A 24,280-nucleotide genomic window follows, 5' to 3' on the forward strand; every position below is an offset into this window, starting at 1 on the left:
AATAACTCTACTAAACTTATAATAAATTATACTACTAAACTTATAAAAAAATAGTGTCAATTTAATCGACTATTCGACATCGATTGTCATGTTACTACACTAGCGCGTGACATGTTCTGTGACTCGAACGGTAATTGTTTTCGTTCAAAAATGTCGAAGAGTAGAATAAAATTGATTCGCACATACACCGTTAGATGGAGTTGTTAAATCTTTTTCTAATTTTTCTTTTTTTTCTGTTTGGCGGGAAGTCAAATTCAATGCTGAGTTGGAATAAAATACTATTGTGATCCATGATTCAAGGCTGTGCACTCACGAAATGAATGTTACCAAGTTATCTGTAGATAACTTGTTTCAGGATTTGTTCAAACAGGGCCGTCTTTAAACTATTTGAGGTCCTGGGCACATTAGGATCGTGGGGCCCCTACGACCTTGAGAAAACACCATTTAGTTATAATATATAAAGAAAATAGACAAACAAGGTTCTTTTATTTGTATTTAGTTACTAACTATTAAAAAAATGGATATATATAAAAAATAATCTACAAAAGTAACTCGCTTAGCATATAGCAATATCCTTAGATTAACTCTATGTTGATTGCAAAGGGTACCCTCCTAGATTTAAGATGAGCAAAATCGTTAATCACTTCTTCAAAATCTATGGTAATATTGAGAATATCACATTCTTTGGATTTATCTCTTACGCTCTTAGGTTGAAGCAAATTTTTCGAACTTTACCGCAACTCATATTTGTAGGGTTCTTGTAGGGCTCAGCCAATTTTTGTAGGGTTGTAGCTGTAGGGGAGAGTTAGATTTACGATATTTATTACTTTTACCATACCTATTGATGTTGGAAATCTCAAAGAAGGAGAAGAGGTTCTTACCTACCACCTACGTTATGAATAAAAATATTCAAGACAGGAACTTGACAGCCAGTTCTGATTAGATCGTAAAACAGTTGACCTGCAAGTTACATCTGAGACATGTGGAGGTTATGCGTTCGTAACACCGGAGGCATTGCGTCGCGATGTAAACAAAAGCGCAGCGGCGCGGGCGGCGGGGAGTAGGCTGGGCGCGCATGCGCGGCGCGGCGGGCGGCGCTTGCGCAGGGCGGGCGGCCGCGCCGGCGTCAGTCCGCGCGCGTCCTCGCCATGGCTCGGTGGCTGAAGGCTCTGGCGGCCGTGTTGCTGCTCGCCGCCGCCGCGACCGCGCGTAAATCCCCCGCCCCGAGCAAACACGAACCCCAGATCGAGGAGGTCACCGCCAAACAGTTGGAGAGAGTGCTGGAAGACAAGGATTTCGTCGCGGTGTACTGGTGTAAGTGGCCACTCGCCCGCTGCCCGCCGACCGGCGCGCGTCTCCGTTTAATTTTGCGAGCTTTCGAAAGCTGGCCGCCGGCCAGGGCGGGGGCGGTCGTCGCCGTGTCGAAACGTCTGCGACGGCGCCCGTCCAAATGGGTTATCGTCGAGTTAATGATCTTCGGACGAGCCGAGGGGAAGACCGCCTCGGCAGACCCGAGCTTTCGGCTGTGCGCATGATATTTTCGAAGCGAGCGGCTCGGCTTGCGATTCGCGAGTTATGCAACCGAGCCGCGGAGACAATAAAACTTGACCCGGCCGCCGACCGCTGCGGCCGTCGGCGCGGCCTAAAATGGTACCGAGTCTCATTTTCCACCGTTCCACCGATGCTGGCTCCGCCAAGGTCGCAAGGCGCCTACGCTCTTAGCTCGGCTAAAACTGTGTGCCGCCGCATTTGCCGCTGAAATAGACTTCCATTACGTGGTATCGGCATTCCGACTATTTTCTTTTGTCGCCAACTGTCGATGTGATCTGGTTGTTGCTACGTCACATTCTTCACAATGGTCGTTTCGTAAAAGTGCAAGCTGTGCGTGTGTGCATATGAGTGTGTGAGTTGGAAGCAAATGTAGCCATAAGCTGATTCGTCAGATATTCATTAATTATCTTGACATATCTGTAGTCGTTGCCATGCCTACTATGCATCTCTCACTCATCCGAAGGATGCAGTAGCTGGTCTAGACACAAAAAGTGTCATAAATCACTGTCGAAGCCGGCACCGTTGCAAGATTGTTTCTTGGCTTAGAGACTAAATTGTTCCGAGCTACCTAATGTAGGTGTACCGAGAAATTGGTCTTCTTGTTTTTATTGAGAGCTCGTTAAAATATTTCTTGCTTGTCAAAAGTTTCATTTTAATAAACCTCGTTAGTCATACGGAAAGCAGCCTACCAAAAAATTGTAGACTGATGGAATAACAAACATAAACACAAACAAAACATTTAAGATGCAACAAATACTTAGCAGGATGAGGATAGGGATAGCTATAATACTGAGTAGACAAACGATTAGCAATCAATAAATCAAACAATAAAACAACTGAGCAACGCAACATTAAAATAAATCATCAGTAGACTATTTGGAAATCATTAACGTATACAAAATATTAATTCTGACGCCTGAACACTGACTGGTGCGAACAATAAATGCCACAAGAATTTCAACATCAGATAAAATCAAATAAATGCGAACCGACACGGCCCCTTGATAACGTTAAAGTCGTCATGAAAAGTTTTTTGTGTTATAAAAATAGGCCCTGGTCGGCCAGTAAGTGTTACAGAAAAGACATAATTACGAAAATGTGCTCGTACAACTGTTTCTATTGGAATACTTCCAAAATCAAGAATGCTAGCATTAATTCCTGGATTAATGAAAATTGCTTCAAATCGTATTATACAAAAATACATAAATTCTAGCAAATTAACGAGAGCTGATGAAATGGTCGTCATCATAGTCCTTAAAGTATAAGCTTTAAATTGCTGAGTAAAACTGCATTTTTCAGATACTTAGGAAGGGTAATAATTAAGGTTCTAGATGGATATATAGATGAATGAATACAAGGATTATGTATCTAGGTCCTTATGCTCAGCAACATCAGGTCAAATGTGGCCAAGACAGATTCACATTCTATACAATTGGAATCACCTACGACCTACACTATACTATCATCATGTTTTTGATATGTTCGGATGCACAATTCGGACCACGTGGCGTGATAGTTATTTTTATATTTATAAGCTAAAGGGCTCACACGTGCTATAACTAAGCCAAATATTTGTGCCTTCTTTGCACTGCAGTCAGAAGAAAAAGTATTTCGATTTCCTTGCGGTACTCCACATTTATCAAAAGGACTTTTGAAAGGCTTTCGATTAACTCTATCACATGTTTTTTTTTAATAAATTATCCCATGATGGTTGCTTTATGAACCATTCTAATCTTTGAAGTGTAGTTGCTAATTAATAATATTACTCATCAAGCTGTCTAGCTTTCTAACGTTGATCGCCGTGGTTCATTGACGTACTTCCTCATTCTACATACCAAACCTATCCAATATTGTCTTGTTACTGCCAAACGTCCAGTCTTATCGTCATTTTGGCATAACAAGGTACCCCACTTTGCTTCTAAGAGATATGGCTTCACTGACGTCTCCGTTTTCTTTTATAATGACGTCAAGAGATTACATGCCGTAATGGCATAAACTCAAGTATCCAGAAAATTGTCTTCCGCCTTTAGTTTTCTTTATTTTTACATTCCGTGTATGCGGTGTATGGTCCTATATCTACTTTACCATCTTCAATTTTGAACGGTATTGGTCGCGTATATTTGTCATTGGAGGCATAAGAAACAACTGTACAAATGATATTGAGGTGTTCTGTCTTCGACATATTTAGATGTTTTTGACCAGCAGGTGAAACAACATAAGAGATTATAAAACTTAGTATTATTGGCAACATGTAGGAATTTTAATTTAAAAGCTCAGATAGGGGCTGAACAAGAGAGACGTATGTATGTCTATCTGTACCATGTTGTTATAGACAATTAAATATGTCAACGTCATTAAGAAATTCTTACGCATTTATTGCTTCACCATATGAATCATAACATACTGAAAATAACTGAAATACACGACCGGGGTCGGTGTTCACGTCATTCTGATATATGTTCACAAATAAAAACTTATAAAAAGCTTTATCAAAGTTACAATAGACAGAAAAACCATTGGAAGTCGTAAATGATCATTTTACGAAATCGTGTTCCAGAAGACCGGAAAACTGAAATCATCGTATCATTTTACTGCGAAAGATTATGTGTTCTTGTTTAAAATATTTAGCAATTTATAAAAAACATCGGCTTTGCTGATGGACGGAAATTAGTATCTTTGAAATATTTAATTGAAGAAACCTAAGAATCTGTCTGCTGGTCCATAACTTCATAAGTCTCTCATATTGTTTGTCGGTGAAGGAAGACTCCACCAGAGTTTTTTCGTCGACATCGTTCTCAAAATGAGATTTATTTGTTTTACTTCGTCCAGTTTTTACCGGGTTTTTATCATTGTGATCAAATATATTTTAATGACGTTCACAAAACTTAAATGTATTTTGTAACCATTCAGCTAAGTTGCCAAGATTTTCAAGCATCAATTTTGCACGCACGTTTGTAAGTAAAGCATAAATGCAGTGTTGTAGTGCACCTGGATGGAATACAGCTAGAGTACGTTTAAAATAATGATGACACATAAGAACAAATGGTGATAATAAGTTCAAGATGTTCCGTGAAATAAACAAACACTGCAGTTGGACTCAATTTTCGCATTTCGGAATGGCTGGTGTTTTTGTATTTGCTTCATGATTAACAAAAAGTTTACTGTAATTGAGTGCAAAATTATGACTGTGGAACTTCATGAAAAGTTATGAATAAAATTTTAAGTCTGGGCAAGGGATCCGTTTGGCGAGAGACGCCTCCAACGACACGTATTAGTAAAAACCTTATATGACGCAAATTACATTAGAAATGATTTCTTGTAATTTAGGCAAGGCATTCTGGAAGTCAAAGATCAGTTAGCATCACCATGAGATATACCGGTTACACAGGGCTTAACATTCGCGTTCATAGTCGAAGGTTTTTTGTTTGATGAAGATGTGTGTAAAGTAAGAATGTGTTGATCCTGTTTCTAGCACAAGGGAATAACAAACTAAATTGAACTCAAATTAGAGAATAAGGAATGAAATCTTTGGCATGACCCACTTACGCATGACCGGATGTTTATTTTTTACCAGATGCTGAAGTTAATTTTGAGCTCTTGAATGAAATCTTTTCATGGCTTTGCATCAAAGCCAATTCTCCCATGGCAAAGCTCCGACACTGAATCTATGCGTTAGTTTGGGCTTATTCCAAAGTTTGTTCATGAGTGTGGATTTAGGTAAGGCTTTCGATAGGGTCAACCATTTTCGGAACATATTAAAAACTTCAATCTGATCTCCAGTTACATTCCAAAAGATTAAAGCTTTTATTCTTACTTTTATTGCCACCTAAATATAGGTTCTGTATGTTCTTCATCACGTGTGAAGGCGTTGTAATTGTTTTGCATGTCCTGCATACTCACGCATCGTTGCAACAGAGCTTCAGCCGCGTTATTATTAGATACACTAGTATTATTGTACATACACTTCTAATGAGTCAATATTTTATTATTCATAATGTTGTGTGAGGTCACGGATGAACAGCTGTGTTTATTATAAATTGGAGCTTTGGATTTTTACACCTATAAGTACATTTGCCTAGTAATAACTTGACTTATGAGTCGAGTGTGGAGTTTCCCATTAGATTCCAAAGCAGTCCATTCACCGTTTGGGTCGTTGTCAACGTATTTAAAGATTGTTAGTTCCTCGCCAACAACGCGGGTCGGCATCATCCTACGGACTAGTAATTTTCCGCAGCCATATTTCATAGTTTTTAGCGCACTATCTGTAGGCTGGCCATGTCGTTGTTATATAATTACTGTCAACCCGATGATGTGTTTGTTGCAAGGTGATTTGACGATGATTTGTTGCTGATGTTCGTGTAGGTCATATTTGCAGAGAGTGATACTGTGGTAAGATAAACTTTCCATATGCGGAACTTTGCTCTAAGGGTCCTGAACATTTCTCATCTTAAGATAGCCATTCTCATGGTTCTAGCGACTAGGTATTACTGGCGTTTTTATTTAATCATAGTTAGCATGTGTATTGTTCATGCTTGGAACTGTGCCTAATACATGGCAATGACCTCGCCCCTTAAAATTAAAATACTTGACGCGAAAGAAAACATCGCATGTCATTGAATGACAGACGTATGGTGCGATATACAGTGTTGTGTGTAACCTCGTATGATGTATGAGTGGGTGAGAAATGACACAAAATGTGTTAAGATATGTCATGTTGATAAATAATTAAAATGATAGCTAAATTTAAAACTACAAAGTCAAAAATTGTAGCAGAATGTTTGAACACCAAATTGCAAACAAGATAGATTGATATAGCTGTTACTACTATTTTTGAACACAAAGCACATGGAAACACCAAAGCAGAGAGCTTGAAACATTAACTTTCAACGAACAAATATTGGCAGTGTAGTATTAAATAAACCAGATGCTCAGTTGCATCTATTAAGACAAAAATAGACAGAGAGTCTTAATGAGGAAGAACGCCTAACTGCTGACCAATTTCTATTGGTTAATCATTTGCTCATGTTGATATACTAGTAAAACTTGTTCATATTCTTGAGGTAACATAAAAGTAGCAAAAAGCTATAAAATTAAAAGCTACTTCGGCCACAAACTGAACGTTATGTGGGCCAGAACGTACACTAGTACATCGTAAATATAAACCGGTAGCAGTCGCGACTTCTTCATTCGTTATATTTGTTGGTTTATTTTCATGTGCTAAGGTTAATGATGTTTATGGCGTCACACATGAAAAAATCAACATCGGACGCAAGCTGCTACACAGGAAAGAACAATAGATACCTGTCAAACATAGAACTTGAATGTAGTCCAAATGGTTTTCAATAACGTTGCTGAATAATCATGACGTGAACACGAAATTTATTTCGGAAATCTGGATTATTGTTGTATTGACAATAGTGAAGAAGCACATTGTTAGATGTAAAGTTTGATATTTTACTTTAATGTAAGCGATTCTATCGATTACAATTTCAATATTTCGTTGTAGTGTAAACGTTGGAATTTCCTATGTCAAAATTGTTTAGAGTTGAACATATTTTAAGCTTCAATAGTATTTTTGGAACAATCAAAACTGTTCAAAGCAGCTGTGGCTTATCTATTTGTCTAGTTCGCAGCATGTCCGTCATCTATCGACTTCAGCAAATTAAATCAGCAGCCACATAACTGATTCCCGCAGCCAAATCTGAGACACGATTAGTTACATCAGTCATCACTAGTATTATTCCTAGTCTAAGAATAATATGCGGTATTTTCGTGAAATATTTAGTTAGCACGTGTTGTTGGAGATAATCTGTTTACAACGATTGAGACATAAAGTCGTATAGAAACTGAAATTTAATAGGATATTACAGTTTTGTTAGCTTTGTGGCAATAGGAGTTTTCATTTCCAGCAGTTTCGATGTGATGGCAGATATATGAGCACGATATTTCTGATCCAATCTTTGCCTAAAATTCTATTTTCATATTTTGGGCGTCATAAAAATGATTTAAGTACAAATTGAAGTTCTGGCGAAATCCGATGGTTTTTATTCATCGTCATGAGTAGCGTATAGAAGTATATATCTTGGACTTGCTTTTCAACTGACTTAATATACGACCTTTTAACTTTTGAGTTTATGAAGTCTTAGGTATAATTGTATCAAGAACCATTCGTTGTTAGTTGTTGATGTTTTGTTAAAAGACTTGCATCGGTTGGAATGAGTTGGTTATAATGAGAGAGTCAAACAAAATTCTAGAATCCGTACAACTAGAATATCCTACGCGTAATTTTTTTTCTATTGAGAGAGAGAGAGAGAGATTCAAGTTGTGCATAGCTACTTGAATCTCTGTCTCCATAGTAGAGAATAGCAATTAGCAAGATCATTAAGTACAATCCCTACATAAAACAATATCTTCACCAGATGCAAGAAGCTGTGTAACGTGTGACAAAGTGCTAGAAGAACTGGAAAAGATAGATGACGACACGGACACATTTGGAGTGGACTTCGTTAAGATCAACGACAAGCGGCTCGCCAAACAGTATGGCATCACGAAATTCCCCGCCCTCACGTACTTCCGTGAGAAGGAACCGATCATTTACGAAGGTCAGACCGTCACTATTACTTTTAACTATTAACTAGATATACCAATCATAGGAAGGGTACTAAGAGAACCTAGGAGATACCTTAAAAGCAGCCATAAAAAATATAAAACTTTTATCAGCAGCACTCACATTGACATAATGCTAGATGAATACGATAGATGCTATTGTACTAAAATAATAATTATCGGATTAGTTCATGAGCTCGACAATTACCCTATCGATCATTGGCAAACGTTGTTTGTAACACTCAATTTAAATGTAGAAGCTTATTTCATACTTCACAAGACGCTGGGTCGTACAAATAACGAAATAGATCAGATGCTTATTCGAATTCAATCCGAAGAACGAGCTCATTTATTTTCGTAAAATATTCAGTTCTGTATACAAGACATATTTCATGTATGCCATGACTGTGGTGACCTAAAATACGGACCACTATTCATTCAACATGTCGAATGCGTCTAAAATTTATGTTGAAGTGACCTGGAAACACTCACGTATGTCAAAATGTTGTCCAAGATCATCCAATATTACGTGTTTTATAGCTAACTCGTAATGATAATGTACAATTTAATGAGCTCTCAAAGCTCAGCTGTAGCTGACGTTTTATTGTTCAACTAATTATAAACGGTGATTCAAGACAACTTCCCTTGATTGTTAATTTTATAACTGGGCTCTCATGCAGGATTTCGTCTATTTATATAAAGCGTGATTTAATCTACGAATTCTTAAATTATTTCTGTAAAGTTCCACTCGCTAGCCATGCCTATCTCCAGTATTCGAATGCTTTGCATAAATAGAATTTTATACATTCTTCAAATTTATTTAGGCTACTTTAATTACCTACTAGAGAGCTAGAACGAAATTGTAAAAATTAAATCTCTTGTTCAGTCTTAATATCATTATGTAAATTAGATTTCTAGGTATCAATGATGCTAATTTGTATGGTGAAATCTTAACAATTCTAGGAGATCTCATGGACGAAGAGAGCGTCCTGGATTTCTTGACGAGTTTAGAAGCAATGGACCTTCCTGACCGGATAGAAGAAGTCAACCAAAAGATCCTCGGGAAGATCATCGAGGACACGGACTATGTAGCCGTTCTCTTCTGTAAGTATTGGAGTGTTCTCTTCTGTGTTCTTGTCATCGTATATTAGCAATTGTGATAAATTCGAGCCATTTTTCAACTAACCATCGTAATCAATAATTGGTACTGTAAATTCTATCGAGGTAGCCCTGTCGAGTAGATAATCTTCCTCTCAGTCGTGTACATCATTATTGTTAGTGGAAGTTAGACATGCGTCTGTATATTGTGCAGTGTGTTTTGATTGTGTTTTTGACGTAGGTCCTGATCACAAAAGTTGCGGCCCGTCAAACAGTAAGTAAGATTCTCAGCTGGCGGCATGCCTCCTTCTAATGTCAGCTTGGCTGTTACTCTTCTCGCTTAGTAGTTTAGTATTTGTGTACTTTTATATCATGTACGTGCTTCACGCTTATATTTTATACAGGTCAAAGATATGGAAATTCTTAATTGGTGTACATCATAAAGGAACCGTTCTTTAAGTCAACAATCAATGATGATTACAGCTAATTAAATTTTTGGCTCCGATACAAGATATTGAAACGATATGACTCACATGGCAAATTATATTCGAACGTCATAATTTAACGAATTGGTACTCTCATCACTTTAACATTACAAGAACACTTACATTCAATCAGACTCTAATCTTTCCTCTAATTGTGGAAGTCTGCGCAATAATTGACCGCCTACCTGGAATCTTACTGTTTCTTTATTGACGATGTTCGTATATCTGGTCTAAGGGAAAGCTAGAATCAAAAACGCGTTTGCATTATCGGGCCGTGAGGCGAGCTATTTCGGCTGGGCTATTTGCGTCTCGCCAGCAAGCTCGGATTGACGGACCGACATGTCACGACTACAGCGTCAGACGAACATTCTCCCCGTAACGACACTCAAATAGGTATTATTAAAAAACTAATTTGCGTAGGTACACCATTGAACAATGTCGCCAAGTTATATGTGGAGAACGCAAAACACTTCCCAAAAGTAAGATTTTGAGGTGACCTTGACCTAAATGTTTTAGGAAGAACACATACCGTGTCTACAGCTTGCCGTCAATTTTAGATGTTTACACTGCCTCCCTATTTATACACTTTTGAAACTAACTAATGTCCACATCATCATCAGTGTCATATTCAATGTGACAAGATATTTTACATAAACCCCAAGGATGCTCAATTAATTGAAGTGGTTTTTCTTCACGACGATGATCTTATTAATCCATTTAGATGTGAACATTCGAAAAGGCCCCGCTGCTTATAATAGTTATAATTATAAAAGATTTAGTAAAGTGCACCACCACACATAAACCTAATAGGATTTTGCACGACACAAGCTTTATATTGCACACTAAAATTTAACACACAGCAAAACTCATAGGCAATTAGGCACTTAACTGCACCGCTTCACGTCCGAGGCATGAATTAGGCACGGAGAGGTTTGGGCGAGTCATAAAATAAAGCGTGATTCCACGTGTTACAGATAAACCGGAGTGTAAGAAATGTGCGAAGGCTCTGCAAGAGCTGGAGAACATTGATGACGAGGCTGACCAACTCGGGATCGGTTTCGTGAAGATCCACGACGAGGAACTAGCCGAGGAGTACAATCTTGGAGACTTGCCAAGACTGGTCTACTACAGGCATCAGATACCTATTATCTATGAAGGTTTGTGACTCATATTTTACGTTTGCTGACGCTCGTATTGCGGAAACGCTTGGTGTTAATGACGATAGTTACTGGTTTACGTCAAATGTACACTTTCTTTTGGATGTAATTGGAATTCTAGCATTGGAAGCAACATAAACCTATCCAGATTTGTATGTTGAGGATTGATACTGTAGTAAACTGCATGAAGTGCCAGTAAATAACTGGTAATTGCTGTTTTAGGATTTAGGTACGAATAAGCAAACCTGTTCTTGAATATTTTGGTAATCCTACATTAAAGATGTATTTGTTTACGTTTTGCGGGATCTATTTATTTTCTAATTTAGGATTAGATAAACTGTTATGGGATCTTGTTTTAGAGTTTTTACGTTTGCGTTACAGGTGAGCTGAGCAGAGAAGAGGATGTACTGGAATGGTTGATTGCCAACAAATCTACCGGTGATGAAGAGGATATCATTGAAGATGTTACAGCAAAGACTTTGAACACCTTGATTGGGAATGTTGACAACCTTGTCGTACTCTTCTGTGAGTAAATCATATCTACTATCTTTAACATTTTAAACAAAACATAGTTCTTCAATACATACGAACTTATAACTCCTGATATACTTAATGAATCATCATCATCTCAGCTATAAGACTTAATGAATACTTTATTTCAAAGCCAGCCCAAATTTGATAAAAACGAACTCGTAATTCCCGTTAAAAATCACACAATTTTCTTACAATTTCAGACGACCACGGCGACGACGAGTCAATGACGGTCCTAGCTGAGCTCGAGAAGATAGACGATGACTGCGACCGCCACGGCATTCAGTTCGTCAAGATCGACGACACTAAGGCGGCTAAAGAATTCGGCATCGATGACGTACCATCCATCGTCTACTTCGAAAAGCAGATTCCCAATGTTTACGACGGTAAGTTTAACGAATTTTTAAAGTATGTTGTAGTCATTTGTTTTGTTATTTAAGGTCGCTAAAGTTGTTCTTCTTTTCTAGGTGACCTTGAGAATGAAGAAGAAATCCTGGAATGGCTGGTCGACCAATTAGAAAAGGACGAAATTGAAGATGTCACCGATGAAATGTTGGACCGTCTCATCAAAGACGGCAAAACTGTCGCCGTGTTATTTTGTAAGTATAAACATTTCTTGGCAGAAATCTGAAGCATAAAATCTCCTTGAGCTGCGTTACTGTAAATGCCATTTGAATGTTATGTTACAGATGATAATAACGACCGTAAATCACAAAAGGTGCTAAACGAACTGGAGAATATTGATGATGAGTGTGACCAACTTGGTATTGCGTTTGTGAAAATTGATAACGACGATGAAGCTCAAGAATACGGTATTGAGAAAGTCCCTACTCTGCTTTACTTTGAGAAGGGCATACCCACCTACTATGAAGGTAACTTGGAAGAGGAGGAGAAGGTTTTGGACTGGCTCAGGCATCAGAGTGAAAGCGACGAGATTGAAGACATTACCGATGAAATGTTAGACCTGATCATCGACAAAATGCAGTACGTCGCTGTCCTGTTCTGTAAGTACTTTTTTCTTTACTTTTATACGCACGGCCTTAACATTGGCTGTGTCGTTTGAAACAATGCCAGATTTTTAAATTGCCACACGTCTAAAAATAGGGAATTTCATAATTCAGTACAGAACACTATCAAGAACTGACATATAAATGAAATACAGTTCTTCGAATTTATTACAGACGACAAGGACCAAAAGAAGAGTCAGAAGATTTTGGCTGAGCTGGAGAACATTGATGACGAATGTGACCAGAATGACATCGCTTTCGTCAAGATTGATGATGATAAAGAAGCTAAGGAGTACGGTATCGAGACTATTCCTACCATGGTGTTCTTCGAGAGGGGTATTCCCCACGTGTATGAAGGTGACTTGATGAAGGAAGAAGAGCTGCTGGGATGGCTGCTCCACCAGAAGCGTCACAGCGAGATCCCTGAAGTCACTGACGAAATGATGGACAAACTTATCGTCAGCACCCCTTACTTGGCCGTGATCTTCTGTAAGTATCAATTATATGTATATATGTAATTTGTATTGACTAAGTCAGTATTATTTTTGACTTTAATGATGTAGCTCGCGTGGGTTTTGGCGTAAAGCGACTAAGAGGTGTGGGTGCTATAATTTCAACAAACATTGCAAAACAAAATAGCGTTTTAATGACTTAGTATTCCTGTCTTGCTCTCTGAAATTCGATACGCAAACCGGAAAATCTTCCTTTCTATACAATAATGTGGCATACAGAGAACTGTGACTTTAGTAGGGATCAAAGAAAAAGATCTTCTAAATATGATACATAACATTAAAAAAAACATAAAATTAAATTCCAGATGACAAAGACGACAAACAAGACATCAGAATCCTGAACGAACTTGAGAACATTGATGACGAACTTGAAAAGGAAGGCATAGTCATCGTCAGAATGGACAATGAGAACGAAGCTAAAGAGTACGGTATCGACCATCTGCCGACACTTGTGTACTTCGAGGAGAACATCCCCGCGATATACGAAGGAGATCTGATGAATGAGGATGAAGTGTTGGAGTGGCTGATCGAACAGAAGAACAGTGCTACCATTGAGGAGGTTACCGATGAGATCTTGACTGATCTTATTGAGGAACATGAATATGTCGTCGTTTACTTCAGTAAGTATTTTTTCCCAATCATTATCAACTGTATTGTAAATAGGTGGTTTATTAGTTTATAGTTCTGAAGAACTTATTGTTTTTTTTTTAAAAGGCTATTATTCTTGCGAAAGTTTATCTCTGTCTACCTAACATTTTGACTTAAAAAATCGATCAAATATATTAATTTCAACAACATTTCCAGCAAGTGTGAGCCCTGATTAACTTGAAAAAAGCTGTTAGTTGAAGTTAGGTTGAATAAAAGTTAAAACATTTATGTACGTCTAACTTTATCTAACAAAATCCTCTACTCCTAATTCCAGGCGGCAACTGCGAAGAAGGCGAAGAATGTGACAACATCTTGGACGAGTTAGAGAACATTGATGACGAGCTGGACGAGACGGGCATCATATTCGTTACAACTGAGGACATTACGCTTGCCAAGAAGTACGGCATCAAGACCTTCCCCACGCTCGTGTTCTTCAGGAATAAGGACCCGCTTATTTATAAGGGTAAGTTACTTTCGTTCAAAGTTTTTTTCTATAAAGTGATCGTTTTATACATAGTTGTATATACTATCTACCTATTACCCAAAGGTTTACTTGTGTTTTTGGTAGCAGCCGGTCCAGCTCAGATAAAAACTAGGAAAACTCGCATGACGGTTTTCTCCCGATTAACATAAACTTTATCTGAAAAGCCTCATTCATTTGTTTTACCACTGTTTAATTCATTAAATGTAATTTTTGCTAAAACTTACTTTGCTACCTAGCTAACCCTTTATTTAAAAGAGAAAAACCTAAATAAATACACATTTCCATTGAATCAATCTTTTGTCAACATCCAATTTTGCACACCTAACTTATATATAGACGATTTTTGGCAAACGAGTTTTTCTAAAATATTCTTATTTCTCATTTCAGGAGATATTGAAGATGAAGATGAGGTACTGGCATGGCTAACTGATGAAGACACCCTGGAGATCCCCGGCAAGATCGAGGAAGTCAACGGCAGGATGTTAGAGAAGATTCTAGAAGAAAACGACCACGTTGTTGTGTTCTTCTGTGAGTATATTTTTTTTCATTTGGATTTAGGAATTGATAAATTAAAATAGATTTGGATAAAGCTTTTGATACGTATAATTATTGATAACTTAAGGCATTCATCGAAAAATGTGAAGTTTTAATTTGCCTTGCTCTTGATTAGGTATGTTCACTACACACTTACACTTCGATTCTCGAGTGTCCATTTCTATTTTAGTTTTAATCAGTTTTTTTATAATATTTATTTCAAATCTACATCTAAAATATTATTTTGACAAGAAGCATGTTATTCATAAACTCCCATAATTTTGTATTACAGACAAGGAAGGTGACAAGAAGTCCCAGAAAATCCTGAGCGAGCTCGAAAACATTGACGACGAATGTGAAGAGAAAGACATTGATTTCGTCAAAACATCTGACGACGGCATCGATAAGGAATATGACCTCTCAGACTTACCAGCTTTGGCCTTCTACAGACATAAGTTCAGGACCATCTACGAAGGTGATCTGATGCACGAAGAAGCTATTCTCAAGTGGGTGCTAGAACTCCACAGCTCTCAACCTGATGTCATTGAAAACGTAGACAGGAAAACCTTGAAAGATCTTATCAACGACGTCGAGCATCTAGCCGTTTTCTTCTGTAAGTAACATTTATTTTAGATACCAAAGACATTTTTATTTTATTACATAACATTCTTATGGAAATTGCCGTTCAGTTATTAAAATTAAACGTTGTAAATCATTTTAAATATTACGTGGTTTGGCAATTGCCCAACTGAATACCAGTTTAAAGTCTTCTATTCGTGTAATGGCTTACGGAATGGTTCGCAAACCACATATTACTGTCCATTTCTCCACAAAATTTGTTAACTGTCGATGTTATGGTGTGACTGTTTCTGTCGAAATGCCAAAGACTTTAAAATTATGTTTGTTTGTTACAGACAGCGAAGACTGTGACACTTGTGACGATATCCTTGAGGAGTTGGAGACCATTGATGACGACACAGACAAGCACGGCATTCAGTTCGTAAAGTCCAAGGACTCTAAGCTGGCGTCGGATATCGGTATTTTCAGCTTCCCAGCTCTCGTTTACTACGAAACAGGTGTTCCTATCATGTACGATGGTAAGTGAATCCTTCCCTATGTTTGCTAAATTATATAAATCTATGTACATAAATCCTCTATATTGGCGATTGTGATTATATTCTCGTGTACTGATGATAGAATCTGTATGTATAATTATGTAAATCTAACAACTTTTATCCTGTTTATAGGTGATTTAAAGAACGAAAATAAGGTTCTGCAGTGGCTTGTAGATCAAAAAAGTAAGAATCCACATCCATATAATAAACGTTTCTAATGTTATATCTGTTTAAGGTCGAGGGGTTTTGTTTAATGTTAAAAATATCTAAAGTATTATGATACCAAAAAATATTACGTGCATGACATCATTCTTGATATATCTCTCTATGAAACAGTGTTACTACTTTACGCCTAAAATGCTGGATGTTTGAGCTATGTCATTTTGCATGACAGTTACTAATGCCTGCAGGTGAAGATAGCCACCGACATAATAAAGCTAATATTAAATCGAAGGCCAATGCAGATGGTGATAAAAAATCATCGGGGTTCACAAAAGGTGATAATGTAGACGCATTAAAGAGAAATACCCCGAAAAATGTGAAGCCTGCGCAAGTGAAAACTATGGGAGCTTCGAAAATAAGATTTCCAGGAACTGTCGATAAGAAACGTCGACAGCAGAGCGAAGTGAGTTCCAAGGAGGATGATGATGATGATGATGATGATGACGGTGACGTCGATGATGATGATGACGATGACGACGACGATGATGATGATGATGACGATGATGATGACGACGATGATGATGACGACGACGACGACGATGATGATGATGACGACGACGACGATGAAGATGATGATGACGAAGCGGACAACGCAAAATTAGCGGCAATCAAAAGTATACTAAAATTTAAAAACCCGAGTGAAGATGCTACTTGGAAGAAAGTTGGTAAACTAAAAATTCGTTACCCTGGTAAAAATCCTAGCAAACGTTCGGTTGAGGTTGACGACGATGACGATGACAATGACGATGACAATGACGATGATGATGACGATGATGACGACGATGACGACGACGATGATGATGATGACGACGACGATGATGATGATGATGACGACGACGACGATGATGATGACGATGATGACGACGATGACGACGACGATGATGATGATGATGATGATGATGACGATGATGATGATGATGATGATGATGACGATGATGATGACGACGATGATGATGATGATGAAGAAGAAATCAAATCTCGGGCTCGCTCTAAAATAGGTAAAGTCAGTCGTCTCAAGCAAGTTGATGACGACGACGACGATGATGATGATGATGATGATGATGATGATGATGATGATGATGATGATGATGATGATAGCGATGAAGATAGTATATTCGGTAGAATAAAACGAATGTTTTCAGGTAATTGAGTAGCATATCCCCGCGGCCCATCACATCTGCATGGTCGACGTGCCCGCATGGGATCCTCTCTCTAGCTATCGCCTGCAGTCATTCGCGACCGCTTAATGACCAATAAATGTTTTCAAATCTTATACTTACTAACATTATCATTAGAAATAGCGCTTTACTATTGGCGCAACGTTTACAATTGCACAGTATTAACGCAGTTAACCGTTTATTGTATTACCGTATATATACGGGTTGTAAACGAGATTTTTACTGACTGCAGGCGATCGCTGTTTCTACATTGGATTGGGGGCGAAACCGGCCGTCCCAAAAATGACTTACGAACCCTACCAGTGCTGTCCCACTAAAGTTCAGAGTCCGACCAAAGTAGCGAAGGCCACGCCGACCAAGGTGCCGAAGAAACTCGACAAGCAGCCGCCACAGAAACCCGACAAGCCGCCCAAGGGCAAAAACAAGGCCCTCGCCAAGCCAGACAAACCGACCAAAGGGAAAAAAGGTTTAATCGAGTCTGACAATAATATTTGGTGGTGGTAAATTATGTTAATGTTAGAAGTATCTTGCTCTGATATCCTCGGATATGAGCGCAAGTAGCGGGTGCAAGGCATCAAGTGGACACGAATGTTATCGTTACTGGCCCTCAGATTCTGATCCACCTCGCTAATAGATTGTCTAACGTTGCATCTCTGTCATGGCTATTAACATTGCTAGCTTTTGAATAACCTCGTGTCCCTTGATCCCTGCTAGCACCTAACAGGGTTGAATGTCGTAACACGTTGCACAAGGGAGTATCCCCACCGTCCGTAGCTGTCTGCCTGCCGTGTGGATACTGCCCACTCTTTACTACATCCTACCAAATGTGCTTTACTGTCAATTCGAGATCATGTGCGGACTAAATATTGGGATGTCTAGAGACATTGTAAGCAGGTGTACAAATCGTTATATTTCATTGTAAATTGATTCCAATATTTAGAAATTAAATGTTAATCGAGACGTAACAATAACTACGCAAGGCATTTCTCATTGTATTTTGCCGTGACATCTTGAAAGACTTATAATGTTGTAAGGATTTCATGTTCATATAGTTTTCTAGTCTTCATGGAATCTCATTATTTTGTAATGCTACATTTGATAAAAATATTACTTTTATTACTTATAGACATAAAAACTATAGTTCTTAATTTTGTATCAACATTAAACTAATGAATTACTTGATTATTAATTTTCATAAGCGCAGTGCCGGATATCAGTGCAATAATTATACTCATTTATCATTTTGTTCAGTAACCGATAGGGATCGGACCGCATTGGACGTTTCTGTCACGATCGATCACTGCCTTGCATAGGTTGGTAGGCTATCTGTTAACCATTGCTTTCGTTGAAGATAAATGTTGTGGCTAGAGTCGTCTAAAGCCTTCCGGTCGAACAGTGCTGGCGTTGTATGACAATATGTCGATATGTAAGTTGTATAGTTTGGCAGAAAATTCGCATGAATGTTTAATTTATTTATTTGTTACGTTGAATTGTTGAGTCGGCGCTGAAACTACTTTTTTGTTAAATAAATACATTTTTTCTAATAAACCAAAACTGTCATTACTCATTTCACACACGAATGATGTCAGCATGGTATTGCCGTAGTTGTATCCGCGCATGCCAATTATTGGAATTTACTGGTGAGTTTCCCAAAATATAAAATGGATGTGGTTTCTTTAAAATATTTAATTAGTTCATAGGGTTTTCAGCGTGAAGTAAAACTTAAAACTATTTTAGGGGACCTTTTGGACGAATCTGAGGTGTTGGATTGGATGGTCAAGCAGAAGGAAGATGAAAGTATAGAGGAAATTGATAGAGACCAACTGTTCAAGTATATCGAGACTAAGGAATTTCTGGCAGTTGTTTTCTGTAAGTATCTCCTTACATATGTAACTAAACACATAATAATGTTGCCAAGATCTAGATAGCATTCATGTGAGTATTATATTTCAGACAAAGAAGAAGATCCAAATAGTCCAAAAGTACTTCGACATGTGGAACTTATAGATGACGAAGCAGCAGAATATGGAATCAAAATAGTTAAATGTCACGATAGGTTAATGGCAAAGAAATATGGATTCCGCAATCCACCAGGAATCACATACTTTAGGAAAACTAAAGCTATCAACTACGATGGAGATATCGATGATGAAGAGGAAATATTAGATTGGTTGACCAACCCTGAGAATATGGAATTGACAGATCACATTGAGAAAGTCAACAGAAAAATGTTTCAGAAGATAAGGCAGACTTCAGACTACGTAGCGGTATTCTTTTGTGAGTTTTCTTTTTAATTGATGTAGATATGATTTTAATGAAAACTGATTTAAGTTATTCTTAGTCTAGAATGTTCTTTTAAAAACTGATACTTACAAATCCAATTGTATTGCACATAACACATGTTTTAGACAGTAATGACTGCAAACAGTGCCCTAAAGTGCTGGCAGAGATTGAGCACATAGATGACGATGCTGATGACTCTGGTATTAACTTCGTGAAGATAGATGACAGACAGATGGCTAAGGAGTTTGGAGTGTTTGCTCTGCCTGCTGTGTTGTTCTTCAAGATGGGCTCTAAGGATCCTGTTATTTATGCCGGTAATGAAAATTACATAGACTTAAAGCTGATATCGGCTGACAATGGATTAATGGAAATTTTAACATAAGAGGATTGTGACTATAGCCATGTTAATTTTGCAGGAGACTTGTACGATGAACAACAACTTCTAAGTTGGTTATTAACACAGAAAAACCCAGCTGGTGATGTCATAGAGGCCCTTGAAGGTCAAGATCTTCTAGACTTGATAGAAGAATCCGGATCACTTGCCGTTTACTTCTGTAAGTTGCATGCCTGGGTGGGGATATACACTTCTATACTGCACACACACTTACACAACTAATTTATACTTTAAAATACAAAATTCACACTCTAATATATTACTTATTGTTTAAGAAGAACGAAGAAGATTAAGAAGAAAATGCAGCCGATACTGTACATAAAATTAACGTTGTTGTGTATCTTTTTATTAATCTATCTTGCTTTTTATTAGGGAACAAAACGTTATGTGAAATGTGCAATTCGAAACTGCAGAAAAAGGCATCAAAAAAGAAAGTTGTAGAACACGAGGAGGATGAGGGACAAGATCCAGAGGGTACTCTTATCTCCTTAGAACCATGTCCATTGGCAACTCGTTCCCTTGCAATCGCAAACTTTTTTATTGACTGTCTTTGTAGCCATTACTTTTGCTGCATGTAGCATGATCGCATCAGTATAGGTAGTTAAGGTCTGATGAGTAAGTAGATTAGTCCCTGTTCCCACTTATGCCAACTGTGAATTGTTCCGTCCACGTTCGCCTCTAAATTGTGTTCCACAAGTATTTAGTCCGACATTTTGGTTTTGGTTTTTGTAGCAGCACAGTAAACTACCCATAGTACGATACAGTTTGTCCATCCAATGAGGTTTGCTCACAAAATGGTATTACACTTTAATTGGCATCAGATCGGGATGTTACAGATAGTCTCGACTGCGAACAATGCGCCGGGATATTGGAAGAATTGGAGAATATCGATGATGACTGCGACAGACATGAAATTAAATTCGTTAAAACTCAGGACTATTCGATTGCTGAATCTTATGGAGTAACAGATTTCCCAGTACTGGTGTACTTTGAGAATAATGTACCAAATGTATATGAGGGATCTTTAGCTGAAGAAGAGGAAGTACTGCAATGGTTAATTACTCAGAAAACTGAGGATCGTATTGAACTTATTACGAGAGTAATGTTGGAGAAGATGGTCGAAGAAACACAGTATTTAGCTGTATACTTCTGTAAGTATAATTTACTCCAAAAATAATAAAGTTTTATGAAATTATCATAAGAGATACAAATACTAAAACATTTTTAATTTCACTAGACAAGCTGAACTGCCACATATGCGACCATATTCTAGAAGGATTGGAAAGTATTGACGATGAATGCGATGTCTACGGTATCCACATGGTAAAGATTCAAGACCCACAACTCGCTAAAAGATATTCAATCAAGACTTTCCCAGCTATGGTGTATTTCAGGTACATAAATGTACTTTCCTTGAAATAAATAATGATAATGAATGTATAAGATGCTGATATATAATGTACCATTTTCAGGAACGGAAATCCACTTCTATTTGAAGGTGATTTACAAAATGAAGAGTCTATTCTCGAGTGGCTCATTGATGATGACAACAGGGAATTGGCTGATGAAATCGAGTCTGTCAACGATAGAATGTTAGAGAGATTACTTTACGAATCGCATCTGTTGGTTGTCTTTTTCTGTAAGTATAAAGTTAGATAAAGACATGAAATATACAGATAGAAAAAACATGGGTTTTACACTCACATTTTCCTTTCAGATGATGACGAAGACTGTGCAGAATGTGAAGAAATTTTGGAATCTCTCGAACAAATAGACGGCGAAGTTGATCAGTTTGGTATAGATTTTGTCAAGATCGCCAGTGCTGAAGCCGCTGCTACTTACAACATCGTCAATATACCTTCTTTAGTATACTTCCGCAAGCAAATACCCATGCTATACGACGGTGATCTCCATCAAGTGGACAGGATCTTGCAATGGTTGACATCTCAGGACGTCTTTGAGATCAAAAACGAAATTGAGGAGGTGAACCGTAAGATGTTGGACAAATTGTTGGAGGAGAACGAATTCTTGGCTGTTTATTTCTGTAAGTAAATATAAGCTTCGATATCTCTAGCACCACTAATAGGCACACTTTGATCAACCTTTTAAAACTTTAGGCCTTGCTTTTATGTCTTCATCTTCAATGGGTACATAATGAGCTTTATGAATCTTTAGTTATATGTGGTGATTTTAGATGAGAAATCAACAGAAAGCCGTGCGGTATTAGACAAATTGGAGAACATTGACAGCGAGACTGACAATTTGGACATAACATTCGTGAAGATGCAAGACCCGCGGTACGCTCGCAAGTGGGGAGTCACCAAGCTGCCGGCTATCGTGTACTTCAGGAAGAGATTCCCTAGCATATACAGAGGTAAGACCATGAAACTTAAATCTACAGGTCCTAAAATTACCATATTTTCCGAAATCCCTCTTAAGACTCCTAAATCCTTTAGAGATATCCTTTAATGTAATCTCTAGGTTGTTTTTCATTCTGGTATTTTAACATATCGCTTCATTATAATGACATTTCCAGGAGACCTCATGTCCGAAGACGAAGTGCTCGAGTGGCTCCGAAAGAACAGATTCCGACAGCCAGAGCTGAACATCTTCATGTACGCTCTGATAGCGCTGTCAATAGCATTCGTGATGTACACGGCGTTCTTGCTGCAGTGCTTCAAGCCGGCGCCGCCCGCCCCCGCGCCGCATCCGAAGCAGGCGTGAGCCGCGCTACTCTTCGTTAATTTTTTGTGACTTTCAGGCCTCGAGCCTCATCCAACCGACTTCGACACTTGATCACTTTAGTCCTTGGCCATCCACCGATACGCTCTCCAAACATGGACTAAGGATCAGCTTAGACGTTTACGTTCTTGGGATCAAACTTTTATAGACATTTTTAGTGGACGACGAAAACACTGGATAGAAACAAAATAAAGTTTTTTTTTTACATGATCGGTTTGGTGGTGACCTTCATTTTCTTGTTCAAAGGCATTTTGAAGTACGACCGTTTCGTAAAGACTGTATTCTCGGTAGAAATCTGAATGGATATTTGTGTGAGATGTTTTCCATTATCCAATCCGTGTTTATGATACAATGAATTTCACCGATAATGTCTTCTTGTTACTTAATGTCTTTAGCCTTTTAGGTTTCGTTGAGCCTTTGTTAAGTTTGTGTTTGAGTTTTCTGAGCTCTCGAACAATGTTCACTGTTCAATAAAAATCGTATATTATTTTTGGAATTTTTATTAAGACTTGAGTGTAGCAAAGTTGTCGTTAAAAATAATTCGGTGATAAAATGTCGTCGTGTGTTTAAACTGCCTCGTAAATTGGTGTTCAAAGTTTATGTAACAATGAAAATTTTATAGTTGTTTAGTCGGTGATTTTGTTTTAGAGCTCATTTTTTTCGAGTGACTGTCCAATGGGCGGGAGCTGGACTGACGCCCGCATGATACTACGATACTTCATTAGTTTATTTATTACTTACATTTTGTATTTTATTGTTGTGCCAAATTAGTTTCACCGATGTTTAGATATTTTATATTTATTGTCAAATCGTTGATGGTTGTGTAGTTTATCGACATTATTTTTTACATTTTCTCTTTTTCATCGATACCATTTTAAATGTTCTCCTTTGAACAAACCACAAGCCATAATTACACCCCGGTCATATTTTTAAATAATTTTCAAATCTATTTTCCATCCCTACTTCACCAACATCAATGTATTATAAAGTAACGTAGTAACATGCCCGATATACTCTGTATCATTCCCGCTCGTATTGTATATTATTGTGTATAATTATAATGATACCTTCATTCATGAAACGTAAGGACTATTTTCGCTATGAACGCACAAATGTTTGAAAGATAAACTTAATGACGACTTCAACACATAACCTGCGTTTCAACCAATCTTTTGTGCGATTTAACCAATCTTTTCTTCAATTCAACCAATGTTTTGTGCGATTCACACAATCTTTTGAGCAATTCAACCAATCTTTTGTGCAATGCAACCAATCTTTTGTGCAATTCAACCAATCTTTTGTGCAATTCAACCAATCTCTTGTGCAAATCAACCAATCTTTTGTGCAATTCAACCAATCTTTTGTGCAATTCAACCAATCTTTTGTACAATTCAATCAATCTTTTGTGCAATTCAACGAATGTTTTGTGCGATTCAAACAATTTTTTATTGATTCAAGTATTTGTGTTTGATGTCCGTCATTGTCGTAATTTTGTGTGTTCATAGCCGAGTAAATAAAAAAATAATGCTCAAATGAGTCGTGCGCTAAGACATGCGCATTCGTTAATGTTAACGTTGTATATAAAATGTAAATATATAAAATAAATAAAAATAGTAAAATAATATTGGTTTTATTCATTTGGAATTGAAAATCCTAGTAATGTTTAGCCAACTGTACGTAGATAACTTGGGTAAGTATTCGTATCTATTTCAGAAATGTACTGAATGGATGCA

At 37.7% G+C, this 24,280-nt stretch overlaps 2 protein-coding genes across 5 annotated transcripts; both read left to right on the top strand.

Moving 5' to 3' along the window:
• Positions 1-1,097: 1,097 nt before the first annotated feature.
• Positions 1,098-24,169, top strand: LOC110378016 (uncharacterized). Of its 4 annotated transcripts, XM_021337085.3 has the most exons (26): positions 1,098-1,314; positions 7,971-8,153; positions 9,121-9,261; positions 9,497-9,529; positions 10,715-10,897; positions 11,279-11,422; positions 11,632-11,814; positions 11,896-12,027; positions 12,118-12,432; positions 12,610-12,924; positions 13,253-13,567; positions 13,870-14,058; positions 14,467-14,607; positions 14,906-15,226; positions 15,528-15,710; positions 18,866-18,997; positions 19,082-19,405; positions 19,537-19,725; positions 19,828-19,965; positions 20,178-20,279; positions 20,642-20,956; positions 21,043-21,199; positions 21,278-21,444; positions 21,523-21,849; positions 22,000-22,179; positions 22,342-24,169. In XM_021337085.3, the coding sequence occupies exons 1-26, from the start codon at positions 1,149-1,151 to the stop codon at positions 22,527-22,529; spliced, it is 5,163 nt and encodes a 1,720-aa protein (XP_021192760.1). In that variant the 5' UTR covers positions 1,098-1,148; the 3' UTR covers positions 22,530-24,169. The 4 variants fall into 4 exon arrangements, with proteins under 4 accessions (XP_021192760.1, XP_021192763.1, XP_021192764.1 ...); XM_021337088.3 differs by lacking the exon at positions 20,178-20,279 and having other exon boundaries at positions 20,627-20,956; XM_021337089.3 differs by lacking the exon at positions 20,178-20,279.
• LOC135117660 (protein PFC0760c-like) lies at positions 15,936-18,682 on the top strand. Its single transcript, XM_064037284.1, has 2 exons — positions 15,936-17,092; positions 17,361-18,682. Exons 1-2 carry the CDS (start codon positions 16,129-16,131, stop codon positions 17,630-17,632), a joined length of 1,236 nt encoding a protein of 411 aa, XP_063893354.1. The 5' UTR covers positions 15,936-16,128; the 3' UTR covers positions 17,633-18,682.
• Positions 24,170-24,280: the final 111 nt, after the last annotated feature.

The sequence above is a fragment of the Helicoverpa armigera genome, chromosome 12, assembly GCF_030705265.1.
Source record: "Helicoverpa armigera isolate CAAS_96S chromosome 12, ASM3070526v1, whole genome shotgun sequence".
Taxonomy (NCBI): Eukaryota; Metazoa; Arthropoda; class Insecta; order Lepidoptera; family Noctuidae; genus Helicoverpa; species Helicoverpa armigera.

Excerpts from the sequence above, each read along its gene's own strand:
- LOC135117660 (XM_064037284.1), top strand. The coding sequence starts at position 16,129 with ATGCCTGCAGGTGAAGATAGCCACCGACATAATAAAGCTAATATTAAA. Across the intron at positions 17,093-17,360 it reads AATAAAACGAATGTTTTCAG|GCGATCGCTGTTTCTACATT; the intron begins GTAATTGAGTAG and ends TACTGACTGCAG.
- LOC110378016 (XM_021337085.3), top strand. The coding sequence starts at position 1,149 with ATGGCTCGGTGGCTGAAGGCTCTGGCGGCCGTGTTGCTGCTCGCCGCC. Across the intron at positions 12,433-12,609 it reads GTACGTCGCTGTCCTGTTCT|ACGACAAGGACCAAAAGAAG; the intron begins GTAAGTACTTTT and ends AATTTATTACAG. Across the intron at positions 19,966-20,177 it reads ATCACTTGCCGTTTACTTCT|GGAACAAAACGTTATGTGAA; the intron begins GTAAGTTGCATG and ends GCTTTTTATTAG.